Here is a 27,107-nt window from a genome sequence, read left to right on the forward strand (position 1 = left end):
ATGTATATGTTGATAGAGACTTTAAAGCTCTGGAGGCATCTGTTAATGCACAGTTGAATATGTCAATGTAGATGTACACTTAATGAATAATATCTATCGTTTAAATCAACAATGTAGCATATAACTTTTTCCACTTTAGGAGAAAAATAGACTAGAAAGCAATGCAGATTTCTGTAACTTCCATTCAGATGTGAAATGTGTAAAATTTGGGCAAATATGGACACCTGACTATTAGACCCATATGTGGGTTTTCCCAAACTGTTGCCACTATTATGAAAGCATACAATAGTAAAGGATGCTTTTTGTATGCTATATCATTAAGATTTCTCTTCACTAGAACCTCACTAGCCCAACCTGTACCAGCATGACAATACCCCACACAAAGCCAGCTCCATGAAGATGTTTGCCTAGTTTGTTATGGAAGAACTAAGTGGTCTATGCAGAGCTCTGACCCCAACCTTACTGAACATCTTTGGCATTAAATGGAAGACCTTCTATATTTTTTTTCCAGATCATGTCTTATTGCACATGTGGCCAAACGAATAGCAGGGTTCCAAAATCTAGTGAAAAGCCTTCATAAAAGAAAAACAAAGACCTACTCTGTAATTATGGTCATGATTTTTGAGCAAGATGTTCAACAAGCACATATTGTCAGGTATGCACATTTATTTGGTCAATTAATGAAGCTGAGTCTCTCAGCTATCAAATACCAAAAACACAGTCTGAGCTGGTCATACTGGTTGGTAAATCTTTCCAACTTCATTATCAAGTGACTAAATTGATTAGTAAATGCTTGAAATGATTTCATTGTCTTACTGTTATATAAAGGTTTTTTGTTTTTTTTTAAATAACTTAAAATTCATGCAAGTAGTGGTAATTCAGTAATTGTTCCCCTCTTCCAGAATGCATAATGACAATGACAGTCTCCCATTTTGACCAGCTTATTCCATTATTTGATACCTGATCAGACTTAGCTAGATACTCCTAGATCAATTTGATGGTTTTAATGTTTATACCAGTAGTGGGCCATGCATTTCACACCTAGGCCTTCAGTGGTGTCCTACCTGAATCAGTCCACCTCTTATTACCATCAATATGATGCCATTGCTATAAAAAACAGTGAATATTATACAGAAACACAGTATAACAGAGCACCGCATCACAGACTGGTGTCTTATACGGTGACATTGAATGCTATTGCTAAAGCATGAATCTCAACAAGCCTCTTTCCACTGCAGCCACAGCAGCACCGCCTGCATGCATCATCTCTAGTAGAAGCATCAAAATAAACCTCATAATCATTGTGTGCTTTTGTGCAAATTCTACAGGAAAGAAAACACCAAAAAAGCTGTTTTGTCTTGAAAAAGCCATGCAAGTTTATCTGCAACCAAATCAATTTCTTCTCCTCTGTCAGCCAGTGTAGAATATAAAAACTGCTATTAAATCCACACAAATATATTTGAGCTTGTGCAGTTTGGTGCAGATGATGTGAGCTTCGACTAGTGTGCTCTCTGACCATCAAAATCAAAGAAAGTAAAAATGAGTCAGTGTTTCTAATGGCCCTGATGGTCCATCTCTGGTTTATAGTGTCCTAGGGCCTGATAATCAATTGATGTTGTCCTAAAGGTAGTAAGTTGGTTCTTATTATACATTTAGGATGAAACATTTCTATTAAAATCATATATTCACAGTGATTCTGTAGTTTAGGCTGTTTGTAATACGTGATTATATTTTGACTGAACTACCAGGTATTACATTAGGATACAATAATTTAATTAAATTATACTTTAAATGCATACTGGATCTGTTACTCACCATTCAGTCCTTCATCAGGAAGTGAAGCATGTGTGTTTTAGCAATAAAACATTACTGAAACTGATACATTTATGATTTGGTCATTCAATTGGCTCCAAGCAACACAATAGAAAATTAGGGGATCTCATTCGTCCTTTAGTGGACAAATCAGAAAAAATTAAGGTAAAAACAAAAATGTTATGTGTGGACAATTTTTATATATAATTTCATTATTAAAAAACAAATTATATCTGAACAATTTATATTATCAGGGCACCTTTAGTGCTTTGCTAAAAGAAGTCCTACGATTCACTCTTACTTGAACATTGATTCACCTGATTCGTTTAAAAGAGTCATTCAAAGCAAAAAGCGTCTCGCAGTTCACATGCAATGTTCATTCCTTCTAGCAAGCCCAGCTGACTTAATAAATGATCACTGCTTTTCGTGTTTTCCTTGAGTGCCTGTGCATCAAAATATTAGAAGTGACATTTGACATGAGGCAGCAACATCTAATTACTATACGTTAGGGACAGCAGCCAACTTGTGTTTTTGTCATGACAAACACATTGATTATGATGAAAAAATATATAGTTCTTCACTAGATGAATATAAGCTACAACTTATGAAGCAAGCAAGCGACTGAACAAGCACGCAAGACAAGCGCATTAGAGAAGGGAATCAGATTGGTTTAAAATTTTGCCAAGTTAAAAACTTTTTTTTTTTTTTTTTTTTTTAAGTTTCTGCCACAAAGGGAAAAAAATATTCTTACTGCTACTCTATAAATAATCCAGTCTTTTTTTTTGCTAATGGTACTAACAGACCCAGCACATGTCTTCCAAAAAAAGACTCCATACCGCATTAAACATTTATATAGTGTTGCTATATTTTAGACTCAGGACTTTAGGACCACTATGACTTCTTCTTTCCACACTTCCTTCCTCAATTCCTTCTTGCACTGCATTTCTCATCTTTGTTAAGATGAAATTATTTTGTTCAGAAGTCTACATTTTTAGTACAGCATGTGCTCTGTACCCAATTTCAAATCCCAGGATGATCAGAGGGCCACTGATGAATAAACCAACAAAAAAAGTTCACCCGGAATACCACCAGGCAGGGATTATCACAGAAGCAGGTTTGACTGAATCCAAATCCAAGTGCTATTACTTATTATGCTCCCGTAATTTCAGGAGACATCATGTCTGGCTGACAGCTGTGCCGGAACATCTAAGATCAGCTTTGACACACCGTCTCAGAGGTATACAGTATGATTTGGTTTCCTTGTCACGTTGACTTTGAGTCACGGCGAGGCATGCGTGAGCTGCTGTGTGAGCTGCTTCATACTGCGTCTGCTGATATGTTCATTGAGAGGGCTGCCTGTAGAGATAAGAAGCTGAAAATGGGCAAGGAGTAAACAGCTTCAGAGCTGAAGCTGCAAACTACTGCGTCTCAAACACAAGTTGCTGTGTTCAATAAATAGAACAAAAGGGCGTTTGGCAGCGCCTGGGAATTTTAAATGACCCGGATTAAAGACCAAATTTGAAATAAATAAATAAAACAAATACAGATAAATAAATTATCCAAAACACATTGATTTCTTTTATTTATTTTTTTAACAAAGTGACAGTGTGAATTAAGTACCGTCGATATCAAGTACCTAAGCCAAGTGAAAAAAATCCTTTGCTTCACATTCTGGACAAATGGAGGAAGAAATAACAGTTGAAATAGAATGAGTCGAAGATGTTGGCATTTACTTTCTCTTACAGCTTCTAAATACATCCATTGCAGTGCTACATTCAGAAAATACATTTTCTTTTTCATTATGCATTAAAATTAGATGAGTCACAAACCTTTTAAATATATTCACAACGACTTCTGGTTTCCATCTAGAAAAACAACATGCAGCTTGGGCATATAATTACGTGTAATCATTTTGACATTTTGAAATGTGTTTCTTCTGCAATGGATTTGTAAATTCTATATATTTAAGATGTGTGCTATAATGTGGTAGACGTTGAAGCTAAATGTTGAAGTGGGTGATGTTTCTGATTAATCAGGTTGGAGGGACGTTTGGTCTATTCGCCGCTCTTTAATTTCCTGTCTTGCTGAGGATAGTTCAGTGTCATTCAGTCATTGTTTCAGACCGTCAGTGGGAGCTGCCAAACCATAAGTGTAGTTTCATTGGCTCCTGAGGAAGTAGAAGTGGAGGAGCCAGCTGCATTGAGTCTGCGGAAACCTCTTCCTCCTGATATAATGGCAAATGACATGACCCCTTCTTTATGTGTCCCATCCTTTGTGGATGGTCCTGGTCCCCTGACCCAAACCTCAGGGTCGTCACTCAGCTCATAGATAGAACCATCCTCTGTAGTGTGCGCCAGAGACTCCTGGGAGGAATTGGATACCTCTGCGGGCTGAGCGGTCAGAAGCTTACCAGGGAGCTGGGAGGTGGAGCGAAGGTGGTACTGAAGCAGCACTCCTCTGGATTTCGTTTCTTTATGAGACAAGCCTTCTACTTGCTGCTGTTGTAACGACTCTTGAGACGAGTGGCTCAAATCCTCTCCTCCACTTCCTGAATCAGTCCCATCAGCCAGAGAGTCCCGCTTTAAAAAGTTTGGGGATAAAGTACTTGAAGTAGCCACTAAGATATCCACAGGGCCGTTATGAGCATTGAGGGAGGTCATTGCTTTGCCTGGGAAAAAAAAACAGGAAGGATCTTAAAGTGAGTTTGCATTAAGACTGTTTAACACTGGGCTCAACTTATAGCTACAGTACTCACCTGTTATTTTTGGAATGCCCTCCAGCTTAGGCACTGGCAAGGTGATGATGATGCCCTGGGCTGTACCCACCCACAGGAGACCCTGGCAGATGAGCAGGCTGGTGACACACACAGTCTGACCTTTAGGAGAACAAACAGATACAATGTCATTGTGGTGTTTTTTGTTACCTTTATTTTTATTCAGGTTTGAACACCAAACACCAGTAAGACAAAGGGCAAAGGGGGTGGTGGAGGGCATTACTTAATTCTCCAATTTAACATACTACTGTACAGCAAGAAGCTTAGATGAATATTTTACATACATCAATCAAAAATCTATACATAGGAGGTTTCTCTCACATTCATCTTCACATCATGGCCTTCTGATAAGCAACTGGTAGCATTTTAAGATCTTATTCATCCTTTTTTGCACTAGTTGAATCACTTCAACAAAGTAAAGGTACTAACATGAAAGCACAAGCGTAATCGAAATATATTCTCTATAACCTTTCTAATCTCCCTCTAAGACAATTCAATTATTGGGCATCCCCAAATAACATTAAAGTGTCAGCCATCTGGGTGCCGCATTTTCTTTTGCCAGCACAGCCCCTGTTCTCTCTGTTTATCTAGTAATACCTTTTTCAGAGGTTTAGAAAAAAACACTTCCATTTGAAGTCATTGCAATGTTGTTACTAATGTCTGTAACTAACTGTAAGTAAACTTTCTAAATGTGCATTAAAAAACAGACATATCTCAAAATTTTGTCACATTTCCAGGGTCCATGGTTTAATCCTGAGCTTGAGCATATGGTTCTATGTTGCAGGTTTTCACCGCCCACCTCCCAAAAATACAGAATTAATTTGTGTGTGTGTTTGTGTGTGTGTGTGTGTGTGTGTGTGTGTGTGTGTGTGTGTGTGTGTGTGTGTGTGTGTGTGTGATGGCCTTTAATGCACTAGCATCCCACCCATGCTTTTCTCCCGCTTTATATTCAGTTTTCCTGGAATAGATTCAGGATACAACACAACCCTGGCCAGGATTAATAATGTGCGCAAGAATGATGAAACGATAAAAATATGTTTGAATAATCTGAATGTTAAATATTTTATTTGATTAGATTGTTATTTAATGTTGTGCAATGTAGCTGCTAAACATGACCCCTCAATTGACTTTCCAGCCAAAATGTTACTACAAAGTAGTACAAAGTCTTTGGATGTGCTAACATTACAATCACACTTCACTTGAACTAGAAGACCCAAAAAACATTATGAAATATGGTTTACATGTGTTGGAGTGAAAGATCTTGAGTGGCCTGCTATATCTGACCTCAACCCTATTGAACACCTTTAGGATGAATTGAAATACTGACTGCACCCCAGGCCTCCTCACCCTACATCAGTACCTGACTTTACTAACACCCTTGTGGCTGAATGAGCACAAATCTCCACAAGCACACTGTACTCTAAAATCCAGTGAAACATATTTTTAGAAAAGTGGAGGTTATTATAAATGTTGAAAAAGCACATATGATACGTATAGTCAGGTGTTTACAAACGTACAGCATTTATGTCCTAAACTTGCCTGGGCTCAGATACGCAGAGCGTGTTGAGATGTTGATCTCCTGCAGGTGCTCCAGAGTTTCGGTGTGGAAAAGCCGAAGTGATGAGCTCTCTGAGAACGCCATCCACACTCCTCCACCAGCTCGCACCATGTGCGTGACGCTCACCATGGGGTCTGGGTCAGCGTCAAAGCTCTGACATCCACAAGAGATGTGGGTTTCAGAGGGAAGGTGAGGGAGCAAACAGAAAGTTTCATGAAAGAATAGGGAGAAATATGACAAAAAAAAGTCATAGGATGAAACAAGACAGAGTGGAAAGTAGTAAAAGAAAACTTTATGAACCTGCTGCCAGATATAAGGTGCTTACAAACACAAAAAATTGTTTGGCCTTTAAAATTGGAAAAAGTGAAACAAAACTTAATAAAATTGATGAAAAAATGGGTTTGCGTTGATATTAAATTGAATATTATTCCAATACCATGCTTTGTAAACCTGTATTAAACTATAAGATTTCTGATTGCAAAAGAAACAATATAGCATCACCAATCAACAGTGTCAATACAAATATGAATAGCATGAATGCATCAGATTTGTATAAATGCTTAATTATGTAAGATTTGCATGTAAATACTTTGTTTTGTTCCAAAAGACACAGAAACAAACACACAGAAGATCTTTAAGGTCTGGTTTATAATTAAACCCTCTGAGCCATAGTCATTTCCCAGAAAGGTTCTCATCTTTAGCTCATCTTCAATTTTCAACTGCTGGAGCCAAATATATTCCCGCGATTAAGCGTCAGGATGCAGGAGGGAGAGGAGAGCTGCTTGCGGCAAATTTCTGAGGAAGGCTCAGCTGTCAAAACTGATCAAAGGCTGGCATGCAAACACGCTCTTGGACTTCTACAAAAGGATACCTTTTATCTACTTCCTAGGATGCTCTATTATAATGTAGCTCACAGGAGGGGAAGCAGGATATGTCTTAAAATATATAAATATAAAAAAAATAAATATATACAGTGAGGAAAATAAGTATTTGAACACCCTGCTATTTTGCAAGTTCTCCCACTTAGAAATCATGGAGGGGTCTGAAATTGTCATCGTAGGTGCATGTCCACTGTGAGAGACATAATCTAAAAAAAAAAAATCCAGAAATTACAATGTATGATTTTTTAACTATTTATGTGTATGATACAGCTGCAAACAAGTATTTGAACACTTGAGAAAGTCAATGTTAATATTTGGTACAGTAGCCTTGGTTTGCAATTACAGAGGTCAAACGTGTCCTGTAGTTTTTCACCAGGTTTGCACACACTGCAGGAGGGATTTTGGCCCACTCCTCCACACAGATATTCTCTAGATCAGTCAGGTTTCTGGCCTGTCGCTGAGAAACACGGAGTTTGAGATCCCTCCAAAGATTCTCTATTGGGTTTAGGTCTGGAGACTGGCTAGGCGACGGCAGAACCTTGATATGCTTCTTACAGAGCCACTCCTTGGTTATCCTGGCTGTGTGCTTCGGGTCATTGTCATGTTGGAAGACCCAGCCTCGACTCATCTTCTATGCTCTAACTGAGGGAAGCAGGTTGTTCCCCAAAATCTCGCAATACATGGCCCCGGTCATCCTCTCCTTAATACAGTGCAGTCGCCCTGACCCATGTGCAGAAAAACACCCCCAAAGCATGATGCTACCACCCCCATGCTTCACAGTAGGGACGGTGTTCTTGGGATGGTACTCATCATTCTTCTTCCTCCAAACACGTTTAGTGGAATTATGACTTAAATGTTCTATTTTGGTCTCATCTGACCACATGACTTTCTCCCATGACTCCTCTGGATCATCCAAATGGTCATTGGCAAACTTAAGACGTGCCTGGACATGTGCTGGTTTAAGCAGGGGAACCTTCTGTGCCATGCATGATTTCAGACCATGACGTCTTAGTGTATTACTAACAGTAACCTTGGAAACGGTGGTCCCAGCTCTTTTCAGGTCATTGACCAGCTCCTCCCGTGTAGTTCTGGGCTGATTTCTCACTTTCCTTAGGATCATTGAGACAACACGAGGTGAGATCTTGCATGGAGCCCCAGTCCGAGGGAGATTGACAGTCATGTTTAGCTTCTTCCATTTTCTAATGATTGCTCCAACAGTGGATCTTTTTTCACCAAGCTGCTTGGCAATTTCCCCGTAGCCCTTTCCAGCCTTGTGGAGGTGTACAATTTTGTCTCGGGTGTCTTTGGACAGCTCTTTGGTCTTGGCCATGTTAGTAGTTGGATTCTTACTGATTGTATGGGGTGGACAGGTGTCTTTATGCAGCTAACGACCTCAAACAGGTGCATCTAATTTAGGATAATAAATTTAGTGGAGGTGGACATTTTAAAGGCAGACTAACAGGTCTTTGAGGGTCGGAATTCTAGCTGATAGACAGGTGTTCAAATACTTATTTGCAGCTGTATCATACAAATAAATAGTTTAAAAATCATATAGTGTGATTTCTTGATTTTTTTTTTAGATTATGACTCTCACAGTGGACATGCACCTACGATGACAATTTCAGACCCCTCCATGATTTCTAAGTGGGAGAACTTGCAAAATAGCAAGGTGTTCAAATACTTATTTTCCTCACTGTATCTGCATCATTAATCATCCAGTATAGAGGAATGTACAGACTTTGATCTACTGAGGCAGCTATCTTGCCTTGTTGTTTACACCTTTCAAAAAAAGGTCTCCAGGAACCAGCGAAGTGATAAGAGTGCTGAGACGGCGCAGATCTTTGAACAATATTTTCAGTTCAGTGACGATGGCACCAAGCCAAACGTCACATTTAACAGGTTTCACTGTCCACAAGAATATTTGTGTTAAAAAAATCTTTTCCCTACATGCATTTTCGATTAAGTGTTGACAGCATTTACCTGTGTGCTGAGATTATGGCCGTCAATCACAGCCACTTGGTTTGCACAACTAGCCCACACGCACTCATCTATATTGAGGAGTTTGAGCACAGGCGCATATCCGATCACAAGCAGTCTAATGGAGTCTGGATCCCACAGAGCTTCTGCAAAACATGAGAGAAATCATTTCTGTATACTTTATTACTCAATGAAGCACAAAAAGTCATTTTGTTACCTTTCTGCATTATAATAGTAGTCTCAGGAGTCAAGATTATACAGTTAAATATAAAGGTCTACGTCAGCTAGAATGTTTTGAAGGAAACTTGGATGTAATAAACCAAGCATTGAGAAACATAAGGCAAATTCTAGCCCATATTTATTACACTGGAAATTAACACATTTCCTTATAAATCATTCCCAGGAGTGCTACCAAAATTGTATTTTTATCCTAGCAATTTTTGTTTCTGTTTGGCGGGTAAAAAACATGCACAACTTTACAACTAGAAAGTGTTATCATAACTTTCTCCACCTCTAGACTTAAAAAATGTTACTTTAGGCCAGCAAGCAAATTTTAACAATATTTGTAATTAAATTGTAATAACAAATTTGTAATCAAATTTTAAAACAGACATCATTCCAAATTAGAAAATACAAAAAGGTTGAGAGACAGGTATAAAGGGAAGTCCAGTTCATTACTTTCATTGGTCAAGGCTTATTCATTATATTTCATTATAGGTCTATATTTCCTATAAACTTACTCTGTCTCAATTCCACATGATACAGTTCCACATCCTCAGTTAAAACAGTTTCTACAGTGATGTTAGTGACATCATCAGTTGGCAAGACAAACTATACTTTCAGGAATATATCTTTTGGCTAAAATTTGAAAACTTGTAAGAAGATGAAAGGAGGAATTGAAGCCAACTTGGCCGGAAGCACCACTAACATGATTGTACAACTCAATGTGTGCTATCTAGCCAGCTAGACAGCATGCTATAAAGTGAGTGTAGATCTTTTGGAATTTATTTGTTTTGAATTTGAATTTATAATGGAAAAAAGGAAGAAACATAATGTCCATGGAGTTTTCTTGCTACAGTCATGTGTGGCTTGCTCATTAGAGACTAATTTGTATATCAAAAAATTCTATACAGAATATATATATTTTTTTACAGCTGCTTTGTAACCTATTTTAAAATGTCCACTGTTAGAAGTGCTATACAAATAAAAGTGACTTGAATTATTATCTTAAAACACTATTTGGCTATTTTGTTTTTATATAATAATGAAGAAACAGCTGTCAAATATAAGATAATATACACAGTACTACATATTACATATGTACTACATATATTTTATGACTTCTTAACCTCCTACGACCTGGGTGTCCACATACGTGGACATTGCGCACAATGGTGTCTTTATTGTTTTCTGTAGTTACAGACCGAGTGTCCACATAAGTGACATCATTTTTTTCCAAGAAGAGCTTCATGTTTAAATAAAATATATGGTTATTATAATTTGGTTCTTCCTAACCCCAAATAACTGGAAGAAATCTAAAATGCAAGCCAAACCAAAGCTCAGGTCTTAGGAGGTTAATGTTTTTCATTTCTCTGTTTTCCTCAGTTTAATAAAAAAAAATTTGCACTCATCTGTATTTTTTTAAGCAAATACATTAGAAGTGTGCCAAACGCTTTTACAAAACAGTGAACTGATGGTAGAGCAGTTGTACAGCGCATGCAGAGAAACTGAATTCAAGGCAAATAAATCATTCGAGCCATATGGTGCGAGTTGGAATAATCAGTGGAGAAAACATGTCCAAACACTAGGATAATTAAAAGAGATTTGCACAGCATGTGTTATGCTGTATTCACTTTTTATTGACTATCCACTGATTTTTGAGTCTTTGTTTCTCTCCACTGGCTCCCAGTCTCATATTGAATGAGAAATATAAAGTTCTTTTATTTATATATAAGAGACTACATAGCCTGGCACCTGCCTATATCTCAGATCTTATCTCCATTCAGCATTTGCCCAGAGCCACCAATTTCTTAAATAGCTTACAGCTAACTGTCCTCAGAAAATGATTAAAAACAAAGGATGACAGAGCGTTCTCAGTTGCTAGACCTAGGCTCTGGAATGGTTTACGCTCCATATCAAGTCCTCACCAAATCATGAGGATTTTAAGTAAAATCTTATAATATATACAGTACATATTTTTTTTTTTTAGCTTGACTTAGTATAAACTCTCTACTTTATCTTTTCTTTTATCTGTTTGCCTGGTTTTGATGCTATCTCCAGTGCTTTGGATGACAGTTGTTGTTTTTAAATGTTCTGACTTGACTTGATCTGACTTTACTCCTTGTAAAATGTAATGTATGTTTTTTCTATCTATATAATGTTTAATTGGTGTTAATACCCACATTTAAAATATAGCTTAGAAGCAGATTCTTACCAGCAGTCTTTCTGCTATAAACTGCAACTTTGCCGTTAGTCAGTCCAGCGAAGAGGAAGTTGTGTGTATGTTTTAGACACAGAACTGGACAACCTTCAGGGTTTTGGAAAGTCAGGAGGGACTGGGCAGCAGTTTCCACATTGCCATAAACTAGAATACTGTTTAAAACACAAACACACACACACATACACACACACACACACATGCAAACTTCAGATTTACTCCCTCTCCTTGAAAGCCACTTGAAATGTTATAAAGATTTTATTAGGAAAAACAAAACGCATCACTTAATCTCGAAGTTGCACTCACTTGCCATCTTGTAACCCCACACAGATGGTGTTCCCAATTCTGGCAGCTCCTTCGGATGCTTGTCCTTCTTCATTTTCTTCTGTGCTGGCCTCCACATATTCGATGCTCAGCGCAGGCGAGGGGAAAAGGAAAGTCTTCACAGAGCGTGGAGTAGCTCTGTTCAGGGAGAAAATCTCCACCTGTCCATACGATTCATCCCCACCACTGGCCACCTGTGTAGCCCAAAGGGAAAAGTGTGTGTAAAAGGCGATGGAGGAAGACAGGAAGAAAGACAGAGATAGCAAGTTAAATTTGTGACTCGATAACAGTTAAAGTGGTGCACATTAATGATTAGCAAGATGTATTGCCATATGGGAATTAATCATCAATAATTTATAAAAAAGCAATAGCCTACAGCAGGCAATAAAATGAAGACATGCAAAATAAGAATGACAAGTAATATATAACAAGCAAGGTTCAACACAAGAAAAACCACAGCTAGTGTCTAATTTTGTTTAAAAAACCTTTTAAGTCTTAGAACTCTATTTAAGACCTAAAATAGTTTTAGTTAAAAGCTGAAAGTAAAAATATGTTATAAGGAGGTTGCTAGAGGCATAACATAGTTTGCCTCAGCCACCAATGGAGCAAAAGTGGCCATGGTCTTCAGGGGTGAGGGTGGGGAGGCAGAATTGGCATAAACTCACTTTGTTGTGAGACACAGCCTAATTGTAGGCATATGTAGTCTTATGTATGCATAAGAAGGTAGATAGTGCTTCGCTCTGAGTACGTGTTTCAGTTAAAAAGAGCAGCTTCAAAAAGCTGTTTGAATAGAAGCAAGAGTTCGCCTTCACCTCCATTTAAAAGGTTACTTTTGGAGAAAAATAGGTTTATAGAAATTCATAAACATAAAAGATTTACAGTGAAATTGGTGTAATTCCACAACCTGTTTCCTTCAGCTAATAGTAGTAGATATCCACAAAGAAAAATCATTTCTTTATGAAAGAAATAAAGTACCTTTTCCTACAAGAATTCTAAGGCCATACTTTTGCAAGGTATTAGCAAGGTATTCTTATTACGTGAATAAGAGTAATAAATCATTGGGTCCTTGGGCTCATGGACCTTGATCAAAAACACATCAAAGCATTTTAAATGATTATAAAAAACAGATAAATAACTTGAACGTGAACTGCACCGTGATGACTATCGATGTTTGGTATTGACGACACTGAGGTGTAATGAAGACCTGCTCACCCAAAGATAGCCCTGAGGTAGAGAGGTACTGGCTGCAGAGAAACCCAGCAGAGAACACTGGACAGAATTATGAAGTGCCGTCTGGAGCTGAGAAGAAAGAAAAGACATATCATTACACACAGTCCAAGGCTGGAATATAATATCAGTGCAGCACAACAGAAAGTGCAATCAAAACACAATTATGTATTTATATGCATAGCATCGTATATAGATATTTATCTAAATATATACCCCTCATAAAGGTTCTCTGAAGAGCATGAAAGTAAAAGTAAAAGAAAGTTTCACAGAGAAAAAAAAAATTCATCTGTCTTAAAATCAACTCATTTTACTTGAGATTAAATGTGTCTTTTTATTAACTAAGGAGTCAAAGAAAATGGGAAAGCAACAGCTTTATTGCTAATCTCTAATCTCAATCTCAAATGTTTGCTATGATGATCATACAAACTAGTGGCATGCTAATATCTAGTTGCTGCCTTGATAAATGCAGACAGATAAATCATAGTGATACAATTATTTCACATTGATATTGATTAGCTTTGAAGCTGTCTGAGCCTAAAAATTATTTTTAAAAATGCAGTGAAAGTAAAGTATGAGGTGCAACCAGAAACTCAAAGAAACAAGAAAATAACAGAAGTCATTGTACATTGTTCCCACTTTCCCACAGAGGATTAGTGAGGTTGGGAGGTCAGAGTTAAAAATTGCAATGGATCTCACCATTTTGTTTGTATCAGACTTTAGATTTTGCCCCTTCACCTTAAAAAAAAAAAAAAAGCTATTTAAAGCATATGCAGTATACTTGCTTCAATGTGAAAGCAATGGTGCTTTTAAGGGAATACAATTTTCCCTGAAATTTAGATTAATATTTAAAGACTGAAAGTCAGAAACAGCTTCTTTAAAACACTTTTAAACAAATTATAATAAGTAAGAAGCAGATAAAACAAACTCTGCTGCTAATATACGAGAGAGTGGTGGCTTAGTGGTTAAGGCGCTGGGTTACTGATCGGCAGGTCGGGGGTTTAAACCCCGGTATTGCCAAGCTGCCACTCTTGGGCCCTTGAGCAAGGCCTTTAACCCTTTGTGCTCCAGGGGGGGCCGTATCACGGCCAACCCTGTGCTCTGATATGCGAAGAACGAATTTCTCTGTGCTGTAATGTATATGTGACAAATAAAGTCTATTCATATGGCATGAAATTCTCTGCATGTAACATATACGTATTTAATCGCAATTAATGCAACATGTAAGTATAGAAAAAAAAGCAGTAAAAATTAGGACTGGTACAGAAGCATAACAGTTGCAATCCAAATCTGGATATGGGTTTGCAGGCAAAAGTAGGCCCGTGGTGACCTGTCATTTTGCTCGTCATGCCATATATGGGAGGAAAAAAAAATTGGTGGGGGTTTAGAAACAACCTTCAAAAAATTAGAAATAAAATAAAAATAATCTTTCATTAGAGATCAGTGAATAGCTGTATTAGGCATTGATCTCTATTGTACATTAAACTGACTTGTTTATTATTGTACTACAATTTTCTTTGAACTACTTCAAAACCTGATTTTTGGCCCTTCATAGGATAAACTTTGGCCAGCTCAGGTATAGTCATTTATGCAAAATGTGATTAAAAATAGATTCATTGTTGTGAGAAAAAATACAGATGATCAATTTTTTGCAATGCTGGAATTCAGTGTTTTTGGATTGAAGTTGGAATGTAGAGATATGTAGCTCTGTAGCTCAATGATGTACATTACAAAAGCCAATATGCAGGCTCCTTTCCATCTTAATTTGCTCAGTAGGAGCTGCATTAATCTAGAATTATCTTCGGGGCCTGTTCTTTTTTGCTCTGTCTGCTCTCTTTTCTATGAAAATGTCAGGCTGGATTATTTAATATGTGCATTAATTAGCCAGTTAGAACTATTTATATTGGGGCTTGATCATAGGCAATCTGACTTTCCATCTCAATGTAATGAAACATTGCAGTTATTACGCTTCCAGTCAGTTTGAAATCTTACTTTTTTTTCTTACTTACTTATTTTTTTACTTTTTTAGCTCCTTTTGTGATTAGATTTACTTCTGTGCAAACCCAAACGCTAGCGCAAGAAAGCTAGGAACATTGAATTACCTGTCAATGAGAAGAGCCTCCCTTTCCTCTAACCTACTTTAGCTTTCTACTCTACTGCATCCTGATTGCTTTACTGGGAAGTGGGGGTTGAGGTTATGTTACAGTGCTGAAGACACCGCCATGTTCACTTTTAAGGCATTTTATTACATTTGCTCTGCCAGAGCCTGGATAAACAGCCACTAATTTGCTTGTGTCTCCTCACAAAAAAAAAAAAAAAAGAATGTATACATGCAGAGAATAGAAAGGTTTTACCCTGCAATCACGGTCCTATATGCACAAGTCACATATCATTCATTTCCATTCCTTATTGTCTTTGATTCGTCTGGTAGCCGGTAGCAGTTTTCTCTATCATTTATGTTTTGTTTAATCTTGGCACTTGGTACAAGCCCTAAATTCTCCATACTGAGTCACAAAATCTGGAGAGCAAGATATCAGAGAGTTTGACCAAGATGATCTAACCTGCTACACACAAAAGACTGTCAGGCCACACCAATTGTACCTCAATATCTAGGTCTTATTAATTTTCCTTTCTTATTGCACATATAGGCACAAGTATTGCCTCAAGTAACCAAAAAAGAATTCGGTCCAACTATTTTTGGCTCGCAATATAGTATAATTGTACAAATCTACCTATACAAGTACCTATGCTTACATTACGTATCACTTCCCTAATTACTTTCCTAATTACTGTCTACTATATCTGTAGTGCCACAGACAAAACTGAACTAAACTGATATTGCTCTATTTTGGGTAGATGCCAAAAATGCATTGTACTGAAACTGACTTACAATGGAAGTCTAATCACAGTTGTTGTAGCAGTCAGTAAATGTTTCTGCAAGACATTTTTGTTTGTTTATCACCTTAATGCACTTTTACTAAAAGTTTTGTAGTTGGAAAGAATTTGCACTTAACTGGAGGATTCGGTTTTGTGTTTGTCAGTGCAATAACAAATTGACAATGTGAAAAGGTAAGTGAAATGTCAAGAGAAAGAAATACAATAAAAACATTATGCATCTATAATAATGATTGAAATACATTCCTAGTTGAGTAGTGTGGGAGTTAATAAAAAAAATTGTGATATTGATATTTGAATCTCAGATGTTATTATAGACAGGTTGTGTGAGATTTTGACATGCAGGGAGAGTTTGCTGAACACAAAGGCATATCAATGTTTTGTGCAATTCTGACCTTTAACTTGAATAAATATAGACTCAAGCGGGCAATATTAAGTCACTTGCTGACAGTTTAGATGTATCCACAATATAGCATGCTGTGCACATTAATAATACACTACAAAGCAGAGAAATGCCATTTGATTGCAATATTAAATGCTGTTATTTGAAATTATTATTTTTAATTACTCATACTGAACTTGCAATGTCTACAGAAAGGGTTTTTTTCATTGAAGTATAAGAGGGTCTTACAATAAAGACATTTATACACACTTATCCATCTTATCCTTCAACACATTTACTTTATAGGAAAGGAAAAAGGTTTATCAAAAACAACTCGAGGAATAAATATAGAAAACATAATATTTAGTCACCATAAAATAAGGATAAGGAACAAAAATGTGTACCAGCTAGGGTACCTTATGGAAAAGAGTTCAACAGGAATTTTAATTGCCAAAAGATCTTCACTGTTATTTATATAGCAGAATGTCAGAAATGATTAATAAAATTCTCGTCCCTAAAATGTTTTTGAAAGCGGCAATGCAACTTCATGATCCATTATGCAGATTATACAAACCCTAAATTTAATTGACTTCAATAAGATATTCATATCAAAAAGATATTCATATCAATAAGATATTTCATTTTGTGCTTAAAGTGATCTTGAGGTTATTTTCTTATTGCTAAGCTGTCCAGACTGAATTTTCATTGATTTTCTAATAAGACAAAATGACAGGTATAGTTACCCATCTGACCAATGGAGACAGGGAATGGGTGACACTTTCAATCCATCGACAATAAATATTTACATTTTTTCATAAATGAAATTACATTTAATATATAAAGTAACATTTTAGCCTAGACTTTATATAGCCTTTTTTTTACGTCATGCGGATGTGTTCTTTTTTACGATTTACCACGAGGGTCATAGATCACAAGTACTGTAAAAGTTAAATGTTGGGTCTCACCTTCAGATCTTGAGTTTTCATAGAGAAAATAGGCACATGGCAAGCCAGGAGTGGACACCAGAATGGAGGCTTAGTCTTCTCGTCATCCTCTGCACACACCCAACCAGGCAAGTTTTCCTCACCTATACACACAGCAAGAGATGGTGAACATTGATTAGAATTAAACTGATAAATAATTGTTAATCCAGAGCAAGGCTGTACATACATTCTTGATAAATTCTTCCTACTTACTTTGAGCGACTTTGGCAAGATGTAAGCGATTGACCCATGTGATTTTACTGATTGGGCTGGGAGTATTGAACACCACTGTGAAACTGACTGGACGCCCAGACCTGCAAAAACATGTACAAACACACTCAAATTCCATCAGGAATTCAACACAAGCTGTCAATAAAACAGTCAGATTACTGGCACAACCCCCACAATGATCATTTATAACAGGATTACACAAAAAATTTATACAAAGAGCTCGCTAATAGGCCTATGCAATCTCAACAACAATAAACAAACCACACAAGTATTAGTGCTTAAACCATCACACTTTAAAATGGCACTTGGGTGATCAATAACCAGCTGTTCTGAAATCTGTTCCCAACAAAGTCCTGTTGCCAAAGCTATGTTCAGCCCAGTCCATTTGGCTGTGTAAGCAGGCAACATCGAGAGCAGCTGCTGCTCCAGAACAAATCCACAAAGCAGAAGCCCTCTGGTAATCATCCCAAATAACCCAAAACGCTTTAAATCGATTAACAGAATGAATGTGTGGCCTAGGGCAAGCATGCCCACATTCAAAGGCAATTTGCCAGCCTGTTCCAGTTCTCTTCACTACTCACTTGTCAGGCTTGCCGGGCACCATTAGCCGTAAACGGCACTTGTTGGCACACTGGATCTCGCTCTCTTTGATGCGGATGAGCCTTTGCAGAGCCAGGCACCAGTCCTGCCCCACTGTTGTGTTAAGATTCTGCGCACACACAACACACACACACACACACACACACACACACACAAATGTGATATTGTAACATCAGTTAACCAATCTTTAGATACATAAAAACTAAGAATGTCAAATGAGCTGAGGATAAAAGTTATACCTGATAGGATCCCTGCAGCGTACCCACCAGGAGTGTGACCTCCTCAACCACTGAGAGGTCATGCCGGAGCTCGTGCAGTTCCTGGTACAGTTTGGGTGGCCCCAGAATCAGCTTACCTAAAGCATACACTACTTTACTTATCACTTTATAAAGAGCAGAGCAAAGTGTTTTCTAATCCCAAAAGCATCAGTCAGCGACAAGGGGGTCCCCAAACTTTTCAAACAACAATTTAATAGGTTATAATTGAGTTATTGAGTTGTTTTCAAATTAGCAAACTAATTCCTTCTGGGATTTTTACACTCAACATTATCAAGGGTTCACAGAGAAAAGTGAGTGGCAGTTATATGGGTGGAAACTGATAAGTGAGTTAAAGAGAAAGATTGGTTTAAAATGGTGAGAAACAAATCTCAGCATGCACTAAACATAAAGCACTGAAGTGGATGGGCTTTAAAAGCAGAAGCCCACATTGTGTTCCATTCCTGTCAGCCAAGAGCAGAAGTCTGGGGCTATAATTGGCACAGGCACACAGGCTCTAGGCAATTGAAGATTAGAAAAAAAATCTCACCTAGTCACTGAGTCTAAACCCATGATTGACTCAGATTCCTGTTTTTGGCTGACTGGAGTGGAAACTAATGTAGTTGTAAGCCATCTACCGTAAGAATTGCTATACTTTCTGCTCACCATTGTATTAAAGAGTGATTATTTTATTATAGGTTTCCTATTCTATACTATAGTTACTATAGCCTTCCTGTAAGCTCAAACCAATCTAGTTTCTATCCTCAACCAGGTGTTTCAGTATGCAGACCCCTCAAAGTCGAATGATGTTTGGAAACTATTTAGGGACCATTCTGAGACCATTTTGTGTAAAAATCTCAAGAGGTCAGTAGTTTTAAAAAATATTAAAAACAGTCTAATTAATACCAACAAACATGCCACAGTTAAAGTATTCATTTTGCAGGTATCACATGATTGGTTGATTAGCTATCTGCATAAATATGCAATATTTGATGCTGTGCGTTCATGTTCAAGACTCGTTTTGTTGGTGGGGCTAAGATATGAATCACAACCTTCTGATATGTAGCTCGAAAAAACCAAACCAGTAAGACACCACCTCCTACACTGGAAAATGAACACAGAGAAAATCTTTACTATTCTAACTTCTGCCGAAACTGCAAAAGATCAAAATATGCAATATTTTCTGTATTTTACTCTAAATTATACACTGCTCACTGCTAATCCCCTAGTTGTTTATAACATAGTCCTGTAAAATGTGCAGCAGTATTTTGCTGTACAAAAACACATTTTTCATATAAGGTTATTGGCAGAAAGTTTCTTTCTTCACACAGTTTATTTCAGTGATTCATCTCTGCACAAAAAAACAAGGTTGGATAGTGGTCCATGTCCTGATAATTGAGAACCTGTAGTATAGTCAACAGCATGTTGAATGTTATTTTTTTCTTCAATTTCTGAAAAATTAAATACATTCTGAATGACTGTACATTTATATATTTACAAATACGAAAAAACCTCAATCTTTGGTAAATTAAAGGACCTAACATCTCCAAGGACATAACTGCAACTAAGCATTAAGCCGTTGCTGCCCTCTGATATTGAATATGTTTGAGAGAAAAATGCTAATTAGAAATCCTTCGGACTGTATTTTTTATTTCTCCAAACAAAAGAAATAAATAAAACAATATATACGGCAGCTCTTTATAGTTCTTCTATAGAGTTCTTCTAGTTTGACATGTGGAATTGGAATAGTTGGAGGTTTTAATAAAATTGTTCATTCAATGTTGTGTAATACCAACTAGAATTTGTTTTTTTTTTATTATTATTATACACAATGCACATCTAAAAAAGTTGAATCAGTGTTCAAAAGAACCATCTTAGACAAAATTTGCAAATAAAGTTATTTTTCTATTGGAAATATAAAGTTCTGTTTTTTGTATACTATTGTATGTATACTATTTTTTTTGTATATTGTTTAGGTGGCAAAGCCATACATGTTTAGTGATACATGAGAGATAAAGTGGCCATGCTCTCCTAGTAAGCTAGATGCATACTGTCTCTCTCCCTTGTCAATCAGAGTGTCACTAGTGTATTTTGGTCTTTCATGGTTCCCCACACATGCTTCCTTCAAAAGATACAGGCTCTTTTTAAGTGTCCAAAATAAGATAGACTACAGCATGTACAGCACATAGTTAGCTCACAGCCATTCTGGACAAAAGACACTCAGTACACTTACAACCATTCTGGACAATAAACAGCACCCTCTTCATGACCAAATTACAAAACAGCGAAGCTCCATTAGCATAAGACTTATTCAGCTTGGTTGTAGAAAGGAGCGCTACAGGAGGATGTTTATTCAAACAGAGATAGCACTGTACAACACTGTCTTTGGATTAGCTAAATGAGCAAGATATGAATAAGACTAGCATGAGCTCTTTACAACCATTCGCACTAACACTTTGATTCCATTCACTCTTCTGCTGTTACACTGCTTACAATGTTTACTTTGATAATGTTTGAATTCTCACTTTAATTCATCTCAAGTATTTTGATGTATTAGCAAGGTTTATAATGTTTACATAAAACACAACTACTATAATACTATACTAATAATATCTATCTATCTCTCTATCTCTCTATCTCTCTATCTATCTATCTATCTATCTATCTATCTATCTATCTATCTATCTATCTATCTATCTATCTATCTATGTGACAAAGCCCCCAATCATGAGTCTTCTTTTTAGTATTCAGGATTCAGATACAGTCTTTAACTCTCGACTGAGAAACTATTTGTTTATTCAATCGTTTTCTTAATAGCTTTTCTAATCTCCCTGGTAAAGGCACAGACCAAGGGGGCCCATGGGCATAGGGAGTTTTAGTAAACTTGGATGTCTAGATGTTTAACCTATAAAATTTCCTCAGGTTTGTTGACATTGGAGTGTTGCACCACCTTATGTCCCAGTCTGCCCTCATTCCTGGGTTACCTTCTGGCTCTTCCTTTTAATTATCCTGCCGTTGCTAGTCCTGCTGGATTCCCTGCTTACACTTTGCATATCTAATAATCTGACTAAAGCGCCTCCACCCCCGTTGTGACTGCCTGTCTTTATCACTCGCTCTTTCAGTTGAGCTACACATTACTCCTACAGCCTGATGAAATTGCCAGTATTTGTGACTTCTGCCCTCCGGCTCTGCCTGATCCATCTTGATGCCTTACGCTGCTTGAAGCTTTTTGAGAATCTCTTACTGCTGCTGAGTATTGCCCCACATGGATCGCCTGAAACTTGGTGTAAGATTGCTTACATAAGTTCCACAATACCCTAAAGTTATCCTTCATTATTTATTATTTAACTGATAACTCGTTGATAATGGATACTGTTGACTTAAAGCCACGAACTTTTTCACTTTTTTGTATCCATCTGTGGGAAAGTAATGACTCATATTGCCAGCCAGAGCAGGATAGGTTGCATTGTGTGTCAGGTTCCTCTAAAGGTTTCCTCCTCTGGTCATTTCAGGCATTTATTTTTCCTTGCCACTGCCATTTTTGGCTTGCCAATTAGAGATTCAAATCTTAATGTAAATTATTTTTTTTTTTTTAAATAAAAAGCAGTTTTGTCACACTGCTAAAAAAGTTAAACAAATAAAATAAAAATGTAATAAAAAGAAATAGCTGTATAGTAATAGAGCATGAGCAGCAGTCTGGAAGTGAGCACAGGGTAAACATTGAGCAAACTGCTTAAATATTGGTGCTACAAAAGAAAAGAAGATTCATTTCAGTAAAAGCTTGCACTGTCGGGTTATTGCTCTTAAATCCTGTCTCACTTAGGTAATGGCTAAGAAATTGATCTGACCTTGAGGGTTGGCACAGCTCAGGCGTTTGGTCCCACTTGGCTGGTAAGCACCGTCGCTGTTCTGTGAGTTCTCCTGACCCACCTCCACCACCTGAACATGCTGCAGAGAAGCTGTCCATTTCACCATGTACTTTGGGCCAGCAGGAACCAGGCTGCTGATATCGGGAAGCCCTCTTATTAAAGACAAATCATAATTGTATTAAAGACTGTGACAAAACAAAACCGATGTTTTTTTTTGTTTGTTATAATGCGTAATCAAAGAGAAGAATCAAAGGCATTAAAATTAACTGTTGATGATCTTTCCTGGGGAAGCAGAGTGTATTTGAAAGAAATTGTAACTCTCTTTAAAATTCCCATGTCATTTTGTGTCATGTGTGATTCTCATTGTGGTTATATATATATATATATATATATATATATATATATATATATATATATATATATATATATATATATATATATATATATATATATATATATATATAAGTTGAATAACACACATTTTGCAGTGAAATGATACTATTTGGATTATGTTGAATGCTATAACATTTATTATTGGCTCATTTTTCATTTAGCGGACTTGACAAATGTTACCTTGTTTCATTAACGAAGTAATCAATTCCCCTTTCAATGAATCTAGGCCATCGTTAAATGAAAGAAAAAAATTATATAAACTACAAAGGTTTAAGACCTGAGAAGATGTAAGATTTGTTCAGTGCACAGATAATAGAAAGCAAACTGTGCACCTGACTCACTTGAGATTGATGTTTGCACAGATGAGTATGTCATTGAGAAGGAAGACTTTGCGCTCCTTGGACTTGAGAACCTGCCCCTTGTCCCCATACACTGTTTCGATCAGGGTTTCACACAGAATCAGCTGCTTCTGATCTGAATTCAGCTGCTGTGGAGACACATTATATAATTCTTATTATAAATTTCTTACACCAGGCTGGTCATAAGGTGTTGATAAAAATCACACGTCTACAGTAAATTAATGCACTCTTTCTGCTATAAAATAATTTGCATAGTAATAGCTCATTTATGGGAACTTGTATGGTAAGCACTCCATAATATTAATACCTAATAATAAGGAATTAGTAAAATGCCCTATTCTTTTTTTAACAAATATATAAAAAAAAAAAAAGTATTTTGTGTCAGCATTTCTGTGTATTAACTTTAAAAAAGAAAAGAAAGGCATTTAAGGGGCACAGGTGCTGAAATGTACAAGCATTATACTAACTTTCTACAGTATTACCGTAATTTCCGGACTATAAGCTGAATTTTGACAAAGATTTTCATTTTAAACAAATAAACCGCACCTGTCTATAAGTCTACATTGAAACTAATGAACTTTACGCAGGCTTTGATGAAAGACAGTGTCTGTTACACGGTGTAACAGGTGAAATATGTTGTGGCTCCTTTAAGAGCAGACCGGTATTTTGGGAATAGCCTACCGCCGCATTTTTCTGCTATTACTGCATGTGTGCAAGACCGAGGAATATGTCCTTATTATTTTCTGATGCTCATTTCTAAGTTTCTTTGACTAACCCGTAACGCGGTTGCCAATAAAAATAAAAAAGCATGAGTTTTGGAAACCTGTCTGTGCCTATATGATTTCTGTTGCAACTGGAGTTAGCGAGCTCTCCCTTCACCCAGACTCAACGCGTTACAACGGCTTGTATCTAAACAGTAGCCTACCAAGAAAGTCATTGTTCACTGTCTTCCTCCTTCCTTTCACAACTATTTCTCTCTGGAGTTTATCTCTTGGCAGCGTTGTGCGTTAAAAAAAAAACGTTTTTTTCTCCCGATGCCGTGCAGCTCAGAACACAGGTGAAGTGCGTTTTTTCGTTTCCGTTCGGATATTTCATTGGTCTAATGTTATGTCGCTCAGTTTTTTGGCTTGAAGTTTGTGTAACCGTGAAAAACCCAGAAAAAATCCATAAATTAGCCGCTTCGTTGTTTAAGCTGCGAGGTTCAAAACGTGGGAAAAGGGTAGCGGCTTATAGTCCGAAAAATACAGTACCTGTAATTATAAATAGATAAGTTCTTCATATTGTCTTTTTATTTTATATCGTAGGGAATTTTTCCTGTCTTCTACATATATTTAAGGAAAAGCAAGTAAGCCAAAAGGAAGCCAAACTTAACTCCAACATCAGAAAGAAACTGTATTACAAAGGGAAACCTTTGCAATAAAGGAGGTTGGTATTAAGACAGAGCACTGATAAGCTCTCTTCAGTGCATGTTCTTAAAAGCTACAAGCATGAGACATATATGCCTCCTCTAATTGGCAGATTGTAATTTGTCTTTCTAAATATCTTTACTGTCACTTGTTTTCTTATCCATTTATCACCTATTGGCTTTTCAGGTTATATGAAGCAAACAAGGCTACTGAGGCCATATCAGATCAGGATAACATAGTGGATGTCTCAACTTCCCTCATTATTAATAGCTGATGCTGATACCTGCCTATATGTGTACTGTGAGTTCGGTCTTTTAATATATGAAGATTTTTACTTCACCCTTTATACAGTCCTATACATAGCCTTGTATATATTTAATTGTATTAATACAGAGAGGAATGAAACCCTTTGAGATGTGCTGCTACAATTTTCCTTTAACAGCACTTCCAGAAGTGGTTTATTCTTTACTTAACAACCCAGCACATACATTCTAGCTGCATCTTTGCACTTCAGTATTTCTAACCTAGATTATTTTGAAACCCTCATTTTTTTTCCTTGTTTTTTTCCTTCCTGCGATTCCAGTAATGTCACCACTTTATTCTACACACTCACCCCAAGCGGGTGAAGATGAATTTCTAGAACCTCAGGGAATCTACAAAGCTATTTAACTTTAGATCATTCACATCAGAAGGCTGGGTGGAAATGGTTTTTTTCCCCTCTCCACTGTGAGGCTGATGGCAGATACCGGAGCACCCTCTAGTGAGAATCATCATAAAGGGCTTCATTTACAGGCCAAAGACAGATGTGTGAGCCCAAACTGCAGCAGTGCATGACCCAGAACATCAGTCACGACAGCTCACAGTGAGAGTCGAATATCTGCAGTGCCGGGTTAAAAAACAGGCTCTGGCACTTTGAGCCAGCAATTAATAAAAATTAGGGACAAAGTTTAATATCACTGTAATGGATTATTGATCTGTATAAGTCTGGTTAGCTGCAGATGTTCAAAAAACTTTTTTTTTTTTTTTTTGTCATTTTTAAAACAAATTATCTCTGCAAGGCATCTCATCTTTTTCTCTGTGGCTGCTAAATGGAGTCGCAGTAACATCAGTGACATCTGCCTAGCAGAGAAATGGCAGTGTGTTTTGGTGTTTGACCTTGCTGAGGGTACGATCACTGTTGCTGCGTGTTAGTTGCTGGATCTCTGAGAGCTGCTCTGCCAAACGCTTCTGCTCATTCAGCTTCTCAGCTAAGGTCTCCAGTTCAGTCAGAGCCAGCTGCAGTGGAAGTCTATCCTGATGCCCAGAGGGAGTGTTCTTCAGCATGTCCTAAACAAACACACACACAAGATTTACTGTTAAAGACCACAGATACATCCTTTACCACCTGCACACAAGGGCTGAGCAATATGTTATTGATTGAAGATATTAGGACTACATTTTTGCCGGCAAAAATTGCTGGCAATGTAATTTTTCTTCTACTACATGAATACAAAAATAACACATAATAACATATCTCACATAATAACCTCACCAAAGCTACTAATAAATGAATTATACCAATAAATTAGTTGTTGCAAAAAGAATATAAAGTTTTTAATATTACAATATGACTATGAAAAAACTATGATTATTATTATTTTAATAAGGTTAAGAAGGTTTACCATATCATGAGCATAATTATCAGAATGAGCTATTTATAAAAAAAAAACAGACATTTTAAATGAAAATCCTGAATAATAACATGTTAAAAAATGCCATAAAAATGTCAACAAGTGGCTCTCAAACAGTGAAAGACAAAAGCATTTTCCCTATTGTCACGAGTTTGATGCCAAAGCCGTATGTGACTAAGTGTCCCAAAGAACATGATTAGCTTCCCTTCACATAGAGCAAGACTAGCCAGTCTGGGGCATCCGTGTGCTTGTGTATGCAGAAGATCAGGCATAGTACTTTCTCTGGGGTCTTTCGAGCAAAATCATGCAAGACAATGTAACAACTAAGGTGATATAATTTTAAAAAGTGTGTTTTAAAAGTGAATCTTTTGTACAGACAAAAGCTCATTAAATATAACGAATGTCCTGCTTTATTCTGATATGGGAAAGGTGCAATTAATTAGCAGTAGGTTAGATAACATGCTAAGACATTTTGCCATCCACTCTGCAACCTGTAAGTCTGTGTTTAATTTTGTGAGATTTCCTTCTCCGTTTCACTTTCTCTTGTGAGAAACCATGGTCTAAAAACAATAGGAGACAGACGAGGAGAAGATATTCGTAAGAATATCAAAGTGCTGACCTGTAAGAGGAGTATAAACTGAGGGAAACGTTGAATTGGCTTCACCATCAGTCCATAAAGGGTAATCCGGTCTGTGCTAACAGCCTGCTTTTTCTAAGATTCAGAGAGAGACATGAGCAGGTCAGATACAACAGTGCCTCTTGTTATATTTTAAATTAAAATGCAGCTCACAATCACTGAAAGTAGTACATGTCAAGCAGCAGATTCAGGAAACGACTTAGTACCTAGTCTTTTAAATTGACAACTCATTAAAAGCAGCAAAACTTACTTTAAGAAATTCCAGAAACACTGGTTTGGACATACAGGCTTTCTTGATGAGAGCCATTGCATTTGTGAAGTTGTTGACATAATCGCTGTATACATCCAGGACCATTGATTTTGAAAACTGAAAGGGATACAGAGGTTTATGAAAACCTGCATACACATACTACACACACAGAAAATATCATTTCCCAAA

At 37.0% G+C, this 27,107-nt stretch overlaps 2 protein-coding genes across 23 annotated transcripts in view; both read right to left on the minus strand.

Moving 5' to 3' along the window:
- The window catches only part of igsf21b (immunoglobin superfamily, member 21b), an 18,236-nt gene extending 17,043 nt beyond the window's left edge, over positions 1-1,193 (minus strand). The window contains exon 1 of the mRNA XM_083569902.1: positions 1-1,193. This exon is cut by the window's left edge and continues 618 nt beyond it. The gene's annotated coding sequence lies outside the window, so the exon portion shown is untranslated.
- Positions 1,194-3,381: 2,188 nt separating this feature from the next.
- The window catches only part of arhgef10lb (Rho guanine nucleotide exchange factor (GEF) 10-like b), a 40,057-nt gene continuing 16,331 nt past the window's right edge, over positions 3,382-27,107 (minus strand). For 13 of the 22 annotated variants that reach the window (XM_083569769.1, XM_083569779.1, XM_083569774.1 and 10 more), the window contains 17 exons: positions 26,919-27,035; positions 26,651-26,743; positions 25,517-25,687; positions 22,938-23,083; positions 22,183-22,355; positions 18,320-18,435; positions 18,062-18,189; positions 17,463-17,563; positions 17,232-17,353; positions 13,689-13,727; positions 12,975-13,061; positions 11,745-11,956; positions 11,436-11,593; positions 9,005-9,147; positions 6,125-6,296; positions 4,568-4,687; positions 3,382-4,480 (listed from right to left, as the gene is read on the minus strand). In XM_083569769.1, the coding sequence (XP_083425895.1) occupies positions 3,930-4,480; positions 4,568-4,687; positions 6,125-6,296; positions 9,005-9,147; positions 11,436-11,593; positions 11,745-11,956; positions 12,975-13,061; positions 13,689-13,727; positions 17,232-17,353; positions 17,463-17,563; positions 18,062-18,189; positions 18,320-18,435; positions 22,183-22,355; positions 22,938-23,083; positions 25,517-25,687; positions 26,651-26,743; positions 26,919-27,035 (2,649 nt within the window). In that variant the 3' untranslated portion in view covers positions 3,382-3,929. The remainder of the gene's footprint in view (positions 4,481-4,567; positions 4,688-6,124; positions 6,297-9,004; positions 9,148-11,435; positions 11,594-11,744; positions 11,957-12,974; positions 13,062-13,688; positions 13,728-17,231; positions 17,354-17,462; positions 17,564-18,061; positions 18,190-18,319; positions 18,436-22,182; positions 22,356-22,937; positions 23,084-25,516; positions 25,688-26,650; positions 26,744-26,918; positions 27,036-27,107) is intronic. The other 9 variants (XM_083569780.1, XM_083569771.1, XM_083569777.1 and 6 more) reach the window with 1 other exon arrangement.

The sequence above is a fragment of the Silurus aristotelis genome, assembly GCF_946808225.1.
Source record: "Silurus aristotelis genome assembly, chromosome: 19".
Classification (NCBI taxonomy): Eukaryota; Metazoa; Chordata; class Actinopteri; order Siluriformes; family Siluridae; genus Silurus; species Silurus aristotelis.